This window comes from Sordaria macrospora, chromosome 3, assembly GCF_033870435.1.
Source record: "Sordaria macrospora chromosome 3, complete sequence".
Classification (NCBI taxonomy): Eukaryota; Fungi; Ascomycota; class Sordariomycetes; order Sordariales; family Sordariaceae; genus Sordaria; species Sordaria macrospora.
The window spans coordinates 948,127-963,960 of NC_089373.1; the positions used below are offsets into that span (position 1 = coordinate 948,127).

Sequence of the window (15,834 nt, forward strand, 5' to 3'; positions counted from 1 at the left end):
TTTAGGAAAGATTCCATCTGGTCATGGACGATTTCTAAAAGTTTACTATTCTTTTACAACATCTTTTACATACCAACGTTGTGTGCTAGTTGCAGTGCAGTGGTTGTGTTCAATTATTATCATGACTTCAGATGATAGCATCGTTCCCCGCACACTGTACGCTTATCTTATCAGGGCTGTCAGGGCAACGCTGCAGCTGCGGCAACTGTACATGAAAATGGCAGGCGCCGCCGAAACGACATCGGCTGGGAGATGCTTCCTTTCAACCATTTGACCCACTTTTGCTTGGATCGCTGCGGGGCACGAGGACAAGATTGAAAAAAAACTAAATTTCCTCCCCTCAAATCCCGCTCCCGAAACTTCCTTCCCCGAACTCACCAACACTCTTTTTTTTTCACAATGCGCGGCACCCTCATCTTTTCGGGCAGTTCGTGCCCAGCACTCACCGGCAAAGTATGCGAAAACCTGGGTATGACGCCAGCTGATGCTGAGCTCACCCAGTTCTCGAACGGAGAGACAAGCGTCCGGATCCTCACCAGCGTCCGCGAGAAGGATGTCTTCGTCGTCCAGTCCGGCAGCCCCAAGATTAACGATACCATCATGGAGTTGCTCATCATGATCTCTGCTTGCAAGGGAGGTTCTGCCAGCAAGATCACTGGTATGTCTGCCGCTCAACAGCAATCCATCCAGTGTGAAGGCTGACCAGGCCCTCTCTAGCCGTCCTGCCGTACTTCCCCTACAGTCGCCAGTCCAAGAAGAAGTCGCATCGCGGCGCCATCACTGCGAGAATGCTGGCCAATCTTCTTGGCGTTGCTGGTGTTAAGCACATCATCACGGTCGATTTGCACGCTTCTCAGATGCAGGGCTTCTTCAAGTGCCCTGTCGACAACCTCCACGCCGAGCCTCTCATTGCCCGCTGGATCAGGCAGAACGTTCCCGATTGGAAAGAGGCCGTCGTTGTCTCCAAGAACGCCGGTGGTACCAAGCGCGTCACGTCGCTTGCTGACGCTCTCAAGTTGAACTTCGGCATGGTCACCACCGACAAGAAGAGAGGCAACGGCAACATGACTGGCAGCATGATTCTCAACCCAATTGACGCTGTCTTGGACCCCATCGGCGAGCAGGTCATTGAGGCCGTTGAGTCTGAGGAGATCCCAACAAGCAACATTACCCAGCCCGTCGCAGGCGCTGCAAGCCCCGCGCGCCGTCCCCATGGGTCGTCTTTGCATAGCGCCAAGTCCCTGCCTTCTCGCCTGCGTTCTTCAACCTTGGCTCTTGACGGTGTCGACGAGGAAGGCGAGGACGGTCTCGAGTACAACGACCAGCGTGTTCATGAGGTCACCCAGGCTCGCCTTGTCCACGGCCACATCGTCCCTGACGACTTCGAGTCGCCGGCCGTCTCTACAGCCACCAGTGTCGCTGGAGACGACCCGATGACCATGTCGTACGCTTCGTTGCACTCTCAGCACCACGCCGCTCTCGGCGGCTCGGGTGATGCAGCTGAAAGTTCGGATGAGGATGAGGAGATCCTGAAGGATCCCAAGGTGGAGCACATGGTCACCCTTGTCGGAGACGTTAAGAACCGCACCGTCTTCATTGTTGACGACATGATCGACAAGCCGGGTTCTTGGATTGCTGCTGCCGAGACGGTTGTCAAGCGTGGTCTGGCCAAGAAGGTCTACTGCATTGCCACTCATGCCGTCTTTGGCGCTGACTGTCTTGAGCAGTTGCAGGATTGCGACTCCATTCATCACATCCTCGTGACAAACAGCTACCCCATCCCAGAGGAAAAGGCTCGCAACGCTACGAAGCTGCATGTTCTTGACTTGTCTTATCTCCTTGCGGAAGCAATTCGTCGGAACCACTATGGCGAGTCGATCTCGCCTTTGTTCCAGCACATTATGGAGTAATATCGCATGGTCCTGGTTTTTGGTTTTGCATGACACATTACAGAGGCTTCATAGGGCATTTACTTGCACCTTCTTTACGAAAGCACATCATCATCAGGTATGTTGGGAGACTTGGATTACAAGCATGGCGTTAGTGATTTCAAACATTGCAAGACACATCGTCTTGGACATTCGGAGCGGAGAACAGCGTCCTTGGACCTTTTGGAACGAGCAGTCAGATACCCAATTGACATTATACGCTCGGTTGTGTGGTTCGCCGCGCAGCTTGTTCTTACCCTCTCTCCCCTTTCTTTTAGTTTGCCCATCCCATCTTGCTTTGTTTGACGCAAGTCAGCAAACGAGTCATTCCCTCCTGTCCTTGCCCCCAAAACAAAATCCAGCGATGCTTTCACTCGAGAAAGCCGGGGCCGATTTCCATCCCAGGAACGGCGCTGAACGGAGCGTTGGTAGATCGAATTTTCCATTATAGAAGGCTCGTTGTCCCGACTCTTTAAGAGTTGACTTCCGCAAGGTTGGTGGGCAATGATGCAAGAGAACCCTTGGGAACATCTCCTGTAAACGTGCTTGCCTCAGCAAGTGTAGTAAGAGTGATGATACTTCACGCTCTATTTGTCCGCGTTGAAGCTTCCGTGGGTAGTTATTTGACCACGAAGCATGGCGGCCTATGCTGATGTTTCACACATCGTAGGATATCGTCTGGGAGTTCTATCTTCAGACCAGCAAAATAGAGAAAACACATTCTTCAACTCAACGTTCGTTCGCTGAAGCTTGCGCAAGTGATTTCTTGTTCATGTCATTGCACGGCTTCGCATCCCAAGATATGATTCATAGTGGGCTGTAGTCGTTGTTTGTCTTGCCCACATTAGTTACTTGAACATTACTCTTCAACATTAACTTTTCCCTCCATGCATTACCCCCTTCAAGTAGTCCAAACAAACCCAGGCATCGCACACCTAAATCCACCCTTCCTTCCCACTCGTCCTCTGAAACAACCTCCTCAAACTCCCACTACTCCGACTCCGACTTCCATACCCAGCATTCCCCTTCCGCGTCGGCATTGTCTTACTCGAATACTGCCCCACAACCGGCGGTATTGCCGCTGCCGCCTCCTCCTCCTCTGCTGCCTCAAACCTCTCAAGTGCATCCGCCGCCGTCGGTATAGCACTAATCTTAATAGCAACCGGTGACGACGGCGCGGTAGGCACTCTGTTGTTATTTGATTCAGCTAACCCGAGTGGCGGTGGAGGAGCCAATGGTCGACCAGGTCGTTGCGCAGCTGATGCCGGCGGCGGCGGTGCCGGTCGGGGAGGGAGGGTAGAGACGGGTTCGTAGGAATCATTGGGGTGGAGAGCGATGGGAGGGGAAGGGGAGGGACGTGGCGCTGGGTGGACTATCTCATGGCTGTCTTTGTCCTTATCTCCTCCGCTGCCGCTGGTTGAGTGGTGGCCGAGATTAATGCTAAGACAAGAGGACCAAGAGGAAGTGCGTCCTCTTGTGAGAGAAAGTCTTTTGATGCCACTGTGTCCGTGTCCGTGTTTGTCGGCCGTGTTGTTGTTGGTGGGATTGTAAGATCTGGGAGGGTGCTTGTGAGCTGCAGAAGAAGATGGAGCAGAAGGAGCAGGAGCAGGAGCAGGAGCGGTATTGCTGGGGGTGGTGTCGAGACTGAAACTACTTGTTGCTGCTGCTGCTGCGGTGGAGGTTATTATTCCCATGGCACTTCCGCTAACCGGACCACTTCCACTTCCGAGGCCAGTTCCGCTGGGATATGGACCGCCGGGATATGGACCGCTGGCATTGCTACTACTTTTCGTCTGCGTTGGGTATTCTCTCTGCTGTTGATGAAGTTGATGCTCATGATGCTGTTGTTGCTGTTGTTGCTGGTGTTGCTGGTGTTGTTGTTGATGCTGTTGATACTGCGGCGGCGACTGCTGCTGCTGCTGGTGTTGCTGGTGTTGCTGGTGTTGTTGTTGATGCTGTTGATACTGCGGCGGCGACTGCTGCTGCTGCTGCTGCTGCTGCTGCTGCTGCTGCTCTCTCTGTTGCTGGTGTTGCTCAACCACTCGCTCGACCACTCGCTTCCCACCAGTTACCCCGGCACCAACTATCCCAGCTCCAGCTATCCCACTCGCAATTGTCCCACCAGCTATCCCAGTTCGAGTACCAGCACCAGTTCCAGCACCAACTAGCCCAGCACTAACACCAGCTCCAGCTCCAGCTTCAGCTACCCCAACACGTCCAGCACCAGCTCCAGCCGTCCTAGCAATCCCAGTAGAAGCAGTCTCAGTCCCAGCTCCAGCTCCAGCCGTCCCAATCGAAGGAGTAGAACTAGAAAACGTCATCCTAGTAGGCGTAACCATAATAATCGGTATCTCAGGACTCCTAGGTCCTTCTCTGTCTCCATGTCTGTAATGGCGTATTCCTCCCTCGCTCATCACCCGTCTTGCCGCTCCTTCCTTAATGATCGCTTTCGTATTTCGCATGGCCGTCGGCGGCGGTGGTGATCCCCTGGCTGTGGTCATTGTTGCTGTTCTTCTTGTGGTTGTGTTCGTAGCCATCGACGTAGGAGTTGGAGTTGTTGTTGATGTTAGAATTGTTGATGTTGGGGTTGAGGTTGAGTTTGCTATTAGGCTGCCTGAAGATGGAACGGATGATGAAGAGGCTGATGCCCGCAAGTCATTCCTCTCGAAAAGTTCTTGCTGAAGGGTATACTGCGCATGATGTTGACGTTGTTCTTTGGTCGGTTTTGGTCTGCGTGACTTCTTGCTGTGTCTCTGTCGGCTGCGGCTACGGTGCTGTCCGCCGCGAGTTTGACTTCGCGAATGACTTCGGCTTTGGCTTCTGGATTTCGATTGTCCGCCGCGGGCGCGGGAAGAAGTCCTGGATCCGGAGTGGGAGACGGAGGGTCGGCTTATGGTTGGTGGGTGTGCAGCGAGAGATGAATGGTGGTTTGAGAGTTCCGAGTAGGCCGTGAGATGGTCTTCGGTTCCGTAGGAGGTTCCATAGTTGTAGTTGTAGTTGCTTCTGGACGAAATTTCCTCCTCAGTGTAGTCCTCATCTTCATTTTCATCCTCGTCCGAAACGCCGTCGTCTTCTTCGTCCGAGTCATTGGAGTAATTCCGCTCCTCGTCCCCGTTGACGACCACATACCATTGCAGTTCCTCCCCGCGCTGAAGTTCATCTCTCAGCTGCTCAATCCAAGTCTGTTCCTTCTCCTCCTCAGGATGCTCAAGAGCATCATGAAACTCCTCGTCATTAGAACGACCGGCTGCTGTACCTCCGCTCCCGGCGCTATCACGATTCTTCTTGTTATTAATAATGGAATAATCGCGTCCATGTCCTCCCTTTTCCCCCTCCTCTCCATTCTCCCCACGCTTCTGCTTCTGCTTCTGCCCTTGCCCCTGCTTCTGTTCCTGCTGCATCCGCTCTTCATACCGCCTCACTTCCGCAAGGATATCGACCGCCCCGTCGACGCGCACGACGTGATCGGATATGTAGGCGTAAGGCCGCGAGACTTCGTCGAGGTTGTTGGGGTCGTATTCTTCGATGACTTTGACTGCTGACCAGCGTTGGGCGCTCAGTTCATCTTTCTTGCGGTTGGGACTGTGGGAGGAACTCCTGCTTCGACTCGTTTTCTTGCTCTTTCGTCCACCATCGAAAGAAGAAGAAACCCCCAAGGTGCTTGGGCTCCTCGATACCGGGGCGAATGGAATAGTGGTGGTAGTAGTAAGGGTGGTTGCGGTGGTAGAGGTTTGGCGAGTCTTTGATGACGAGGTTCGTGAGCCCTGCAACGGGAGTTTCAGGCTAGGACTGCGGCTGGCAGTACGACTTGTTGGCTCGTTACTGCTGCTACTGCTGCCTCTCACATGGATGGCGGTGATGGCTGAACTGGCATCGTCACCCTTGTGCCTTCCTTCGACGCTTTTCCCATTGCCCTTTCCCCTTACTTTCCCTCCCGAACCGCCACCAAGTATACCGAGACTTTCCACCCTTTCGGGCCACTGACTCCTCTCATCCCTTTTTTCCTCACCATCCTCACCACAACTACTACCCCCTATCAACTTCCCCTTCCCATCCTGCTCCTCATCACTTGCTCCGTCCTCACCCTCGTCCTCGTCACTCTCCTCGCTATCCTCCCAACTCTCACCACCTTGCGGGGAGCAATAAGGCAAAAACTCAAACAAGTTGTAAAAACTCTGTAGGAGACAGCGCGAGCTGGTGGGTCGGATTAGCCACTCGGGCGAGACGTCGTCGAGGTCTTGCACGACGGTGTAGACGCGGATGGAGCGGCGCTGCCAGCGGAAGCCGTGGCAGAGGTAGGTTGGCATTGCGAGTCTTTGAATTTTATATATATATATATTTTTTTTTGGTATGCGCGTGTGTGGCTGTGGCGTCTTCCCGTATGGTGGATAGTTGCTGAATAGTTGGTGGTGAATGTGAGGGTGACTGGCGCGGGCGAAACTGGTAGGTAGGTAGTGAAGGCCCCCTTTATTAAGCTAAATGGATGCTGTGCAATGTGGGCTGTAAGGAGTGTACAGCAGTGGTGCTCGCAGGTTGATCTCGTGATACCGCCGGGTAAGGGGTATTGGACGTCGAGGTATCGACGGGAGTCCCGAAGATTCGTCGTATCCTCCCTTACTTAGATTCGCATGTGAAAGTTGAGTGTGTTTCTCGGCGTGGACCGAACGTGTGGAGGGGGTAAGATAAGCAAACAAACAAAAACACGTCTCAAAAGTCACCGAACGGCTTTTGGGGGCTTGCCTGTTCCTGTTCCTTAACTCCAAATCCTCATGAAGAGTCTGTAAGACTACTTTTCAAGAAGAAGGAGGAGGTCCGGTCTTGTCAAAATCCTCGAGAAGACACAGCGTGGAAAGACCCGTCGGGTCGGGTCGCGGGAGGGACTGGACGTGTTAAAGTTTAAGAGGTGAGGTGAGATGAGTGAAAGTCTTTGTTGTCACGCAGGGTGGTTCCATAGAACCCAGTGAGCCCAGGTATGTAGAAAAAGTGACGAACGAAAGGAAGCAATTAAACGTCCACAAAGTTACTGCACAAATGGCAGTTGATTGGGTTACATCGTCACCCCCTAGGGTCCCCTAGGAAGCCCCCTAGGAAATAGCGACTAGACTTAGCCCCCGGGGCCTTGATTAACCAGTGCCGGCTTGTGCAGATCGTATAGTGTTAATAGCACGAATCAGTAATCGAGGAAATGATCTCGTTGACGAATTTTTGCTGATGATGTTGGGTATAATTGCGACATGAGGATATTCCGGGGTTCGGCTCAGCTTGTTGCCCGCTTTTGAGAGAGGCTGAAGATATTCCCGGTGCCTCGTGTAAACAATCTTCATGTGAAGTCGTTCTCTCGAGCCGGCATGTTCCGCGGTTGTCGTTTATCGATTCGTTCCTGTTTTTGGGTTCCATGGTGCTAGGCGAACTCTCGGATAGGGATATAGGGAAGTTTGCCATCACCATTTTAGTGATATTTTACCCCTGTCATCCAAGTAGCGGAGGCACTCTGTTTGGTTTTGTTCATCTCCCAGGAACACCCAGAATTCGGTAGGGCAACGCTGTGCTGAACAGTGGTGATATCTTGGCAGGCTTGGTATCACTAAGCGTATCCAGCATTACCTGTACCAATTCTGTGTTGTTGATTTTGTATTCGCAACTCCATGCTCCCTCCAGGGTCACGATCATCTTTTTTCCATCATCGTCATCGGCAATCTTGGAAAAAGAGATTTATGATACGATGGAATATCATCCACGTGTTGATCTCGTGTGCACTGTTGGTTATGCGCTTTCCATGCTCGACATCAGGGACATCAACATGGGAGATTACTTTGGACAGGGGACCCCCCCACAAACAAAACCCATTGTGAGCGTAGGGCGCGACGATCCCCTTGTCCAGCTTTGACCGTTCAATGCCGTTGTGCCGCCGTTTTGTCTTATTTCCCCTGGTCCCGCTCGACAGTCAGGTCAAGAGCTCGAGCCTTATTTGCGGACCACGACGATTTAATAAAAAGATGCCGGCGGCTAGAAATATTGACCTTCTAAAGAGCCGCGTAAGTGGGGGGTGTGTTTGTTCCACTAACTGAGATTTTGATATCATCCAAGATTGCATGTGGCATGGCGGAAACGGTTTTGGAAGATGTCGTCTAAAATGAACACTGTTGAGGGCGAGAAGCTGTTTTCTCTGACTGTGCCTCCGTGTGGCGTACACTTCAGGAGGACCTTCCTTTCATGAACTTCGAGAAAGGCGGTTGTCACAAACGAGATTCGGTCGCCAAATATACATAAAGAGGTTGATGATTTCACCATCAGTTTGAGAAGCTTACCATTGCACTGGGAGACCATGTTATGACAGCCTCCAATCGTCATTGCCAGAGCGGCAAAATTGATCTTGCTTTTCAAAGGCTTGTGTTCCCATGGCAAAGTATCGATGCCCGAGATGCAACCCTCCTCGCCTAGCAGCTGAAACTGGATTGATGCAGACGACTTTTATAGCCCAGCTGTGGCACATGAACCTCACCCTGGTGTCCGAAACGGTGCTGGACGGCACCCTCTTCAGCCCAGTCTCGCTTTCTGCCCCAATCGCGCATAACCTTGGGTACTCTATGCCATACACCTCCTTGTCATTCTAGTCGGTGGCTCTCGGGCGCGATTCTTGTGTGTCTCCTTTATCTCAGCCTTCCCTGAATGAAACCGTCCTTTTGGTAGACATTTGCCTTCTTCTCTAGACATCTTCAAAGCTCGGTAGGAGATACGAATGAGGTCGTGGCCTCGCTCCGGCTACACCGTCATGGCGTCGGTAAGATCACAGGGTACTCACCTCGGCATATGTGACTCTTTGATGGCTAACCTGTTCATCTTACCAAGCATCGATACGATGACGGGCTCGAACCGGCCCCTCAGAACTTCCCCGAAGTTGCTCCGCCGCATACTCATGATTATTATGCCCAACAACAACAACACCATCAGTATCCGGAGGTTTATCAAGACTCACCGCCAATACCGAAACTTGGACCATGGCCATACTCGCCTCCTCCACCATCGTCAGGCTATGGCGGCGCAACCACGATAGCGGGCTCGACGGTTGGATCGCAGGCACATGTGGCAGATGCTCACACAACGCCAAAGAGTGGTGGGAAAGGGAGGATGATATGCGGTTGCAGCCTGTTGACCTTTGTTCTGTCGTGTATCATCGCACTGTTGTCCGCTGCGGTAATTGGCCTCGCTGCCGGAACGGGAATCGAAGCGAGTAGGGCAAATGATGCTGTCACCAAGTTGGCAGCGTATACTTTGGCCAACGCGGCCATGTCATCGACTTCATGGTCGCCTGAAATATCGACTACGGCAACACCGACGTCCACGGGTGGTATCGGCAGTGCCACTTCATTATCAGGGGTCGAAATCGATAGCGGCTGTGGCAGTCGGCAAGACAAGGTGAATGGGACGGTTTACACGTCGCTTAAACGTATGTCATCTCTTCCGCATGTTTTGGTCTGAAAGCTCTTGAAACTGTAGCTGACATGAGTGAACGATTAGCACTGGGTCAACTCAGGTACAGGATCTACTGCTCGAGCGATTATGCCCGGGACACATCCAAGACGAACGACTCGATCTCCATATTTACGGGGGACTTTGAGGGATGTATGGATGCCTGCGCGGCGTGGACCAGGTACGTGGTTCCAAAAACCGACAGGAAGGATCCGAAATGGAACTGCGAGGCCGTTTCTTTCATTCCAGCATGGACAAACAGGTCGACTGCCGCGGCGGGCGGCGCTACTGGAAACTGTTACCTGAAACCTGGTCCGGTATCGATAGACAAGCTTGGGAACAAGAACCTCAACGTCGATGTTCATGCTGCCCTTTGGCAGAGTGGTTGATTCGAAAGCACGCGTTTTGAGGAGGAACCGGATAGGTAGCCAGTGGTAGCTTGTCGGGTATTCGGCGCAGCGGAATGGGTATGATTTGGCTGTATAGCATATTGGATGACTTCCGGGTGTTGAAGGATCGTGGCGTTCAGGGATTGTACAGGTTATCGTGTCCGGAAATTTGGTGAGGAATAAGGTCGTGTTATCGCCAATCCGCCATGGTGTTTTCTCAATGCGAAAAGAGCATTCCGTGGAAGTTGCGGACGAAATGTGACTGGGTGTTAGCGTAACAACTGTTCCTTCCATTTTGAAAGGTGGCTGCCTAGAAAAGCGTGAGATGAAATTTGCATTGCAACGGAAAGTGGCAGGAGCAAGTCGATGCCAATGTGATCGACACTTCCGATTCCGGTCGTTTGCGAGTTACTGGTAACCCTGTCTCTGTTAGCAAACGTTACATGAAATACAGAAGGCTAGCGCCAATGGCTAACAGAGTTTATCTGTGAGCTCGAAAGTATTTGGCGGGCAACCCTTAGGGCGCGGTATAAATAAGAGTCCCAGGGTTGTTCATAAGACTTCAGGTTCTCTCCAGACTCGTCTGATGAGCGTAAAATAAGCCATCCACCTTACGGCTGCCTTGTTCCTTTGTCTTGAAATGGCTGAGGATGTCGTGATTTGAACAACATTTGGATGAAAAGAGAGTGGAAGGGTCCGATTGCGGGGAAGGGCTGGGCTGACTTGCAGGATGCTTGGCAAAGTGGGCCCTTGTCAAGTTATGGTGCAGCATGTCAATCGAAAGGCGCGCTCCCCACCTTTTCGGATGACTGGACATCCTCTTTGAGCAACACCATGTTCTCGCTATTGAAGACCATCCAGTGCTTGTGTGACCAACCATCGCCATCCTGGATACGATTGGAAAGGTAAGTCGCCCGCTCGGAATATCAAGTGCGGAGGCTACGATACCCCTGATAGCATAGTCGGCCTGGATAAGTCGAGTCAATTGATTTTTCATCTTTCGTCTTCTCTTCCTCTCTACTCATCCTCTTCTCCTGTGTTCTGTTGAAATGTCATCTTCCACTTGACTTGTGTTGGAAGACATTATACATTGGGCACATGGTTTAAATGTGGTCAACTTGACTCCTCACTCCATCTTTATAACCAACCCGTCAAGAAAGAGTCCGAGCCGGTGGACTGTACCACATCATCATCACCACTTCGCTTTCAGACTACGCCCTTTGAAGTACAACACATACTCCTCCTCCTCCACCACCCAGCCAGCATCAGCCAGCTATCCCATTGTCCCAGAGACAGACCTTACTAGTACTCGTCAGCTGCGCCCTTTGAGGTCTTTGACACCTGCACCATGCCGACCATAGACGAAATGGAAGCATTCATCAACTGGGACGGCATCGATCCAGCGGCCATGCCAGGTGCCCGCCATCCCAACGACCTGGATCTGGCTTTGGAGAATGTCGATGATGATGACTTCGCCGGCTGGGCCCTACAGCACTACGAACACAGCAACCCACTTGGCATAGGAAAAACAACAGATGCCATTCCCAGCCTCGTCTCGCAATCTGGGGATCCCATCGTGGCCTTCGAAGACTCGTTTGATATGCCTCCCTCCCCTTGCACTCACTGTCAGACCAATGGCTATCAGTGCAAGCGCATCCATGAGGGTAGCTACAAGGGATATTGCACAAGCTGTGTTGCCTTGAGCCGCGTCTGTAACTTTGGACTGTCTGATCAGCCAACACTTCCTCGGAGCCCAGGATCGACCACCTCTATCGAAGAGCAAGAACAGCCTTCCACTGCTGCTGCTGTTACACCCGCTACCAAGGTCAATGGTCGGTTCTCGCGCGAGTCCATCAAGATCCTCAAGAGCTGGCTTTCCACCCACCACAAACACCCATACCCCAACGATGAAGAGAAGGAAATGCTACAAAAGCAGACGGGCTTGAACAAGACACAAATTACAGGCTGGCTCGCCAATGCTCGTCGCAGAAGAGGCAAAACTATGGGCGCCCCGCGGTCCATCTCACCCGGCGTACGGAGCTTGTCCAACAATATGGACATCCCACAGAGACGCCCCCAACTGGAGCTCATGAACCCGCTCCAGCGTTGGCAGGTCTCTCCCCCAGAACACGAACCCGCCTCGGTGACTGCCATTGCCCGTGCCGTCACTGCCTCGGCAACTACCCTTTCATCGGGTAGTCCACACAGCAACTGCAACAACTTCACCGATGATGGCTCCAGCAGATCATTGTGTGCCGCCTCCTCGGCTAGCAGCTTCAACACGTCCATCTCCAGTGGCTTGTCATTTGCCTCCGCATACTCGTACGGAACTCATGACTCCCTTGGCTCTTACGGGTCGTCTATGAACCGTGGCCGTAGGCGGAGAAGGAGAAAGGCAGCACCAGTGCCGTCGGGGAAAAAGAGAAATTCCCTCTCTGCGCCTCTCAAGACTTTCCAGTGTACTTTCTGTACAGAGACGTTCAGAACCAAGCACGACTGGCAAAGACATGAAAAATCCCTACACCTGTCTCTCGAAAGATGGGTATGCGCCCCTGAAGGCCCTCGAGCTTCCAACCCTGGCAATGGCCTAGTGTCTTGTGTCTTTTGCGGAGAGGCGAACCCGGATGAAGCCCATATCGAGAGTCACAACTACTCTATCTGCCAGGAGAAAACTCAAGAAGAGCGGACTTTCTACCGCAAGGACCATCTCCGTCAGCATTTGAAGTTGGTCCACGACGTAAGGTTTGTGAACTGGTCCATGGAGCAGTGGAAAGCAACTACGCCCGAGATCCGGTCCCGATGTGGTTTCTGCGGCATCGTCATGGACACTTGGAGCATCCGCGTCGACCACTTGGCGGGCCACTTCAAAGCTGGTCAGACAATGGCCGATTGGAAGGGTGACTGGGGTTTTGACACTCCAGTTCTCGAGATGGTAGAGAACGCCATCCCGCCATGTATGATTCCCGCTCCTTCAACATGTGCTAAGAAAAAATTGCTGACAAGGTCCCAGACCTGATTCACGACGATAGAAACTCACCATGCCCATACACAGCTACCCAAGGACCTACCGAGACAGCCCGTAACGCGTATGAGTTAATTAAGAACGAACTGATGTGTTATCTCGCCAATGAACGCGACGTCAAGGGTAGGGCACCTACGGATGAAGAACTCCAGGTCGAGGCATGCAGAATCATCTATGCAGCCGACGTCCAGACGGACCAAAGCATCTCTGCCATCCCATCTTGGCTACGAGACTTGCTTCTTTCTTCCGAGCCATTGGCCATGCAGGCAAGAATGGCACCTATCCGATCGGCAAACGAGAGCCGCCAATCAGTCCTTTGTATCAACGGCAAGAGCAACATCTTTGAGGATGACCCGATGGAGCGCGAGCTTCACGAGTATGTGAAGGCTCGTCGGCTACTCGGCTTAACCGCTATGGATGGTGAGTTGCAGTATGAGGCCTGCAACATCATCGGTCGCATGGAGGAGTCGTCTAGCCATCCCTCTGAACATGTCGCCAACTTCCTGCTGCGTCTCATTTACGGGTCTGCAAGCTGGCTCGCCGAATTCCGGCAGCGAGCTGTCTTGCCACGATCTGAAGATGTCGGGGACGAGGCAAGGCGCTCCACAGATCCGTCCAAGATCGATTCGACCATCCACAACTACAGCCGACTGGAGAGGGAGCTGGCCGAGTTCTTGCACATGCAACGCTCGATGGGCCTAGAGCCTACTGACATTGACCTACAAAACAAGGCCCGTCTCATTATCTACGAGTGTGACGACAGTTGGAACCAAACAGCCGCCGACAACAGTGACTGGCTCACAGCTTTCAAGCAACGACATGTGTCTCCAGAAGCCAGCGCCGTAGCTTTGGCCACATGCGAGCCGTTGACGCTCTCATCAGTGTCCCAGAACCGCTGCACCCCGTTGATGGACATGAAAACATGGATGAACAGCAGCTGCTTTGGTGGCCCTCGCAATACTTCCCTTGGAAGCATAGGTACTCCAACCTTTGACACCACGGCAGGCGTAGACGGACACATAGGCAAACCCAATAGCGCCGTCAAGATCGGCCCATACTTCTTCAACGACGCCAACTGCTACCGCAGGCTGGCTCGCGAGCTGGGCGCATATGTGGCATCAGTCACGTCACCAAGTTCCCCAGACTGTCATATCCCCAGTGATGAGGAACTCCAACGCCAAGCACGTTGGATCTTGTATCAGGAGTGAGTCACTCTTACCTCCCCCACCTTCATGTCTCTTCCCTCCTTTCCCCCGTCTGCCCCATCCACCCCTCACGTTTCCCTCCGTCCGCAACTAATCTTTTCTCTTCCCCTCCATCCAGTGACGACCCCTGGAACCAAACCGCCGCCGACAACGCCGAGTGGCTCCGCCGCTTCAAGCGCGACGTCGGCATCCTCACCGACGCCTCTCTGCCGGGCTTGCCCGAATGTACCCAATGGAGCGCCGCTCAAGGCGGTTCAGGGTTTGAGCCACCTTACTTGTTCCCCAACCCCAGCGCCCAAGTCACGACGGTGGAAGCGGACATCCCTATCAAAATGAAAGAAGCCAAACGTATGTTTGTCGCGGAGAGACAGACGGCTAATAAATATGCGAGGGGATTCAAGACCAGGTGGCAGAGACCTGCTGTGGTATTCTGCTCCAGGGAGTTGGAGAAGGGGTTGGTGGAGTTTGTTACGAGTCGTGTGATGGGTAATAGTGATGGTGGCGGAGGAGGAGGAGGCGGCGGAGGGATAAGGGGGATGTTCCCGAGTGACGAAGCTATTCGCGTCAAGGCCAGGGAGATCCAGAAGATGAATACCACGTCGGCGGATGATGCGGTGCTACTAGAGATGTTCAAGACGATGATGAGGGAGAGGCTGGGGCTGACTTCGGCATTGGGTTCGGCTTCGGCTTCTCTGGGGTCCGCACAGGACTTCTCCGGGATGGGTGGTAGTGGTATGGGTATGGGACTGATACAATCTTCGTCGGTTGATACTTCGGTGGTGCCGTCGCCGACTACAGCTGCCGGGTTTAGTACTGGAACTACTGCCAGTCCTGATCTGAGAATGGGCATGGATTTCAGCATGGATCTGGGTTTGAATATGGGGGGTATCAGCAGCTCTATGAGCAACATGGGTACCATGGACATGGCGAATCTAACGGACTGGTCATCCTCAAGTTTGAACATGATGGGACTCGGAACGAGTATGGCTGATTCTTGCACCAACATGGGCATGGGTATGGGCATGGGCATGAACCTCGACATGCCCAGCACGACCATGAGTACAAGCATGCCCACCAACACTGATATGGGTCTGTTGGGAGTAACAGGAGGAGTGGCAGCAGTTGGAGGAGGGGGGCAAGATATGATGATGATGTTTAAGGAAAACTCGTATGAGATGGATGATCTTTTACAGGCCCAGTCAAGCTTTGGGTTTTCTTCTTCCAACGACGACGATTTGGCGGTCATGGGAGGAATCGGCCAACTATAATCTGGATATGCTGGATTAAGGACAATCATGGAGGAGGAGGAGGAGGAATATGAGAAGTTTGGTTGGTGGTGATCTTGTTTGTAGGTACCTAAGGCACCTTTGTCTAGGCGTTAGGGGGGGAAAAGTTTAATCTTGATACTAGAAGCGTGGCTTGAAATATGAGATACAAACGTTCGTCACGTCATTGTAAGGTATTGTTTTTCCCAGCAACGAACGATTCGAGTGACGAGTCGTCTTTACATGATCCTCGCTGTCGAATCATCCAATTACTTCCATACCTCCACCTAAGTACACTCAAGATATAGGGGGCTGGTTGCAAATGCTACCTACCGCAGCGGGAGTATGTGGAGGGGGTCTAGCGTAGGAAGGTCCTACTCGTCAAGGCTTGAAGTGCCTCTGGCCCCATCTACGACGAGTACCAGACAAGTTTGGTTTTCCAAGTCAGTTGGTGAATGTCACTCCCGCCTTGCTCCGGAGTGTGCTACTGACCCGCCCATTCACCTAGAATGCCTCCTCAGCTAACCCCTCGCTTGCCATTTAGAGGTCAGGTGC

The 15,834-nt window shown here is 52.7% G+C and overlaps 4 protein-coding genes across 4 annotated transcripts; 3 read left to right on the forward strand and 1 right to left on the reverse strand.

The window, feature by feature from the left end:
• Positions 1-274: 274 nt before the first annotated feature.
• Positions 275-2,679, forward strand: SMAC4_01739 (uncharacterized protein). Its single transcript, XM_003348669.2, has 2 exons — positions 275-658; positions 718-2,679. Exons 1-2 carry the CDS (start codon positions 400-402, stop codon positions 1,908-1,910), a joined length of 1,452 nt encoding a protein of 483 aa, XP_003348717.1. The 5' UTR covers positions 275-399; the 3' UTR covers positions 1,911-2,679.
• Positions 2,680-2,863: 184 nt separating this feature from the next.
• Positions 2,864-6,235, reverse strand: SMAC4_01741 (uncharacterized protein; the record flags this gene model as incomplete). Its single annotated transcript, XM_066089640.1, has 1 exon — positions 2,864-6,235. The coding sequence occupies one exon, from the start codon at positions 6,233-6,235 to the stop codon at positions 2,864-2,866; it is 3,372 nt and encodes a 1,123-aa protein (XP_065946403.1).
• A 1,781-nt stretch (positions 6,236-8,016) lies between these two features.
• SMAC4_01742 (uncharacterized protein) lies at positions 8,017-10,134 on the forward strand. The gene is made up of 3 exons (XM_024655265.2): positions 8,017-8,709; positions 8,778-9,375; positions 9,447-10,134. The coding sequence occupies exons 1-3, from the start codon at positions 8,668-8,670 to the stop codon at positions 9,785-9,787; spliced, it is 981 nt and encodes a 326-aa protein (XP_024511169.1). The 5' UTR covers positions 8,017-8,667; the 3' UTR covers positions 9,788-10,134.
• Positions 10,135-10,830: 696 nt separating this feature from the next.
• On the forward strand, positions 10,831-15,512 carry SMAC4_01743 (uncharacterized protein). The gene is made up of 3 exons (XM_003348673.2): positions 10,831-12,741; positions 12,798-14,013; positions 14,133-15,512. The coding sequence occupies exons 1-3, from the start codon at positions 11,136-11,138 to the stop codon at positions 15,280-15,282; spliced, it is 3,972 nt and encodes a 1,323-aa protein (XP_003348721.1). The 5' UTR covers positions 10,831-11,135; the 3' UTR covers positions 15,283-15,512.
• The last annotated feature ends 322 nt before the right edge of the window (positions 15,513-15,834 follow it).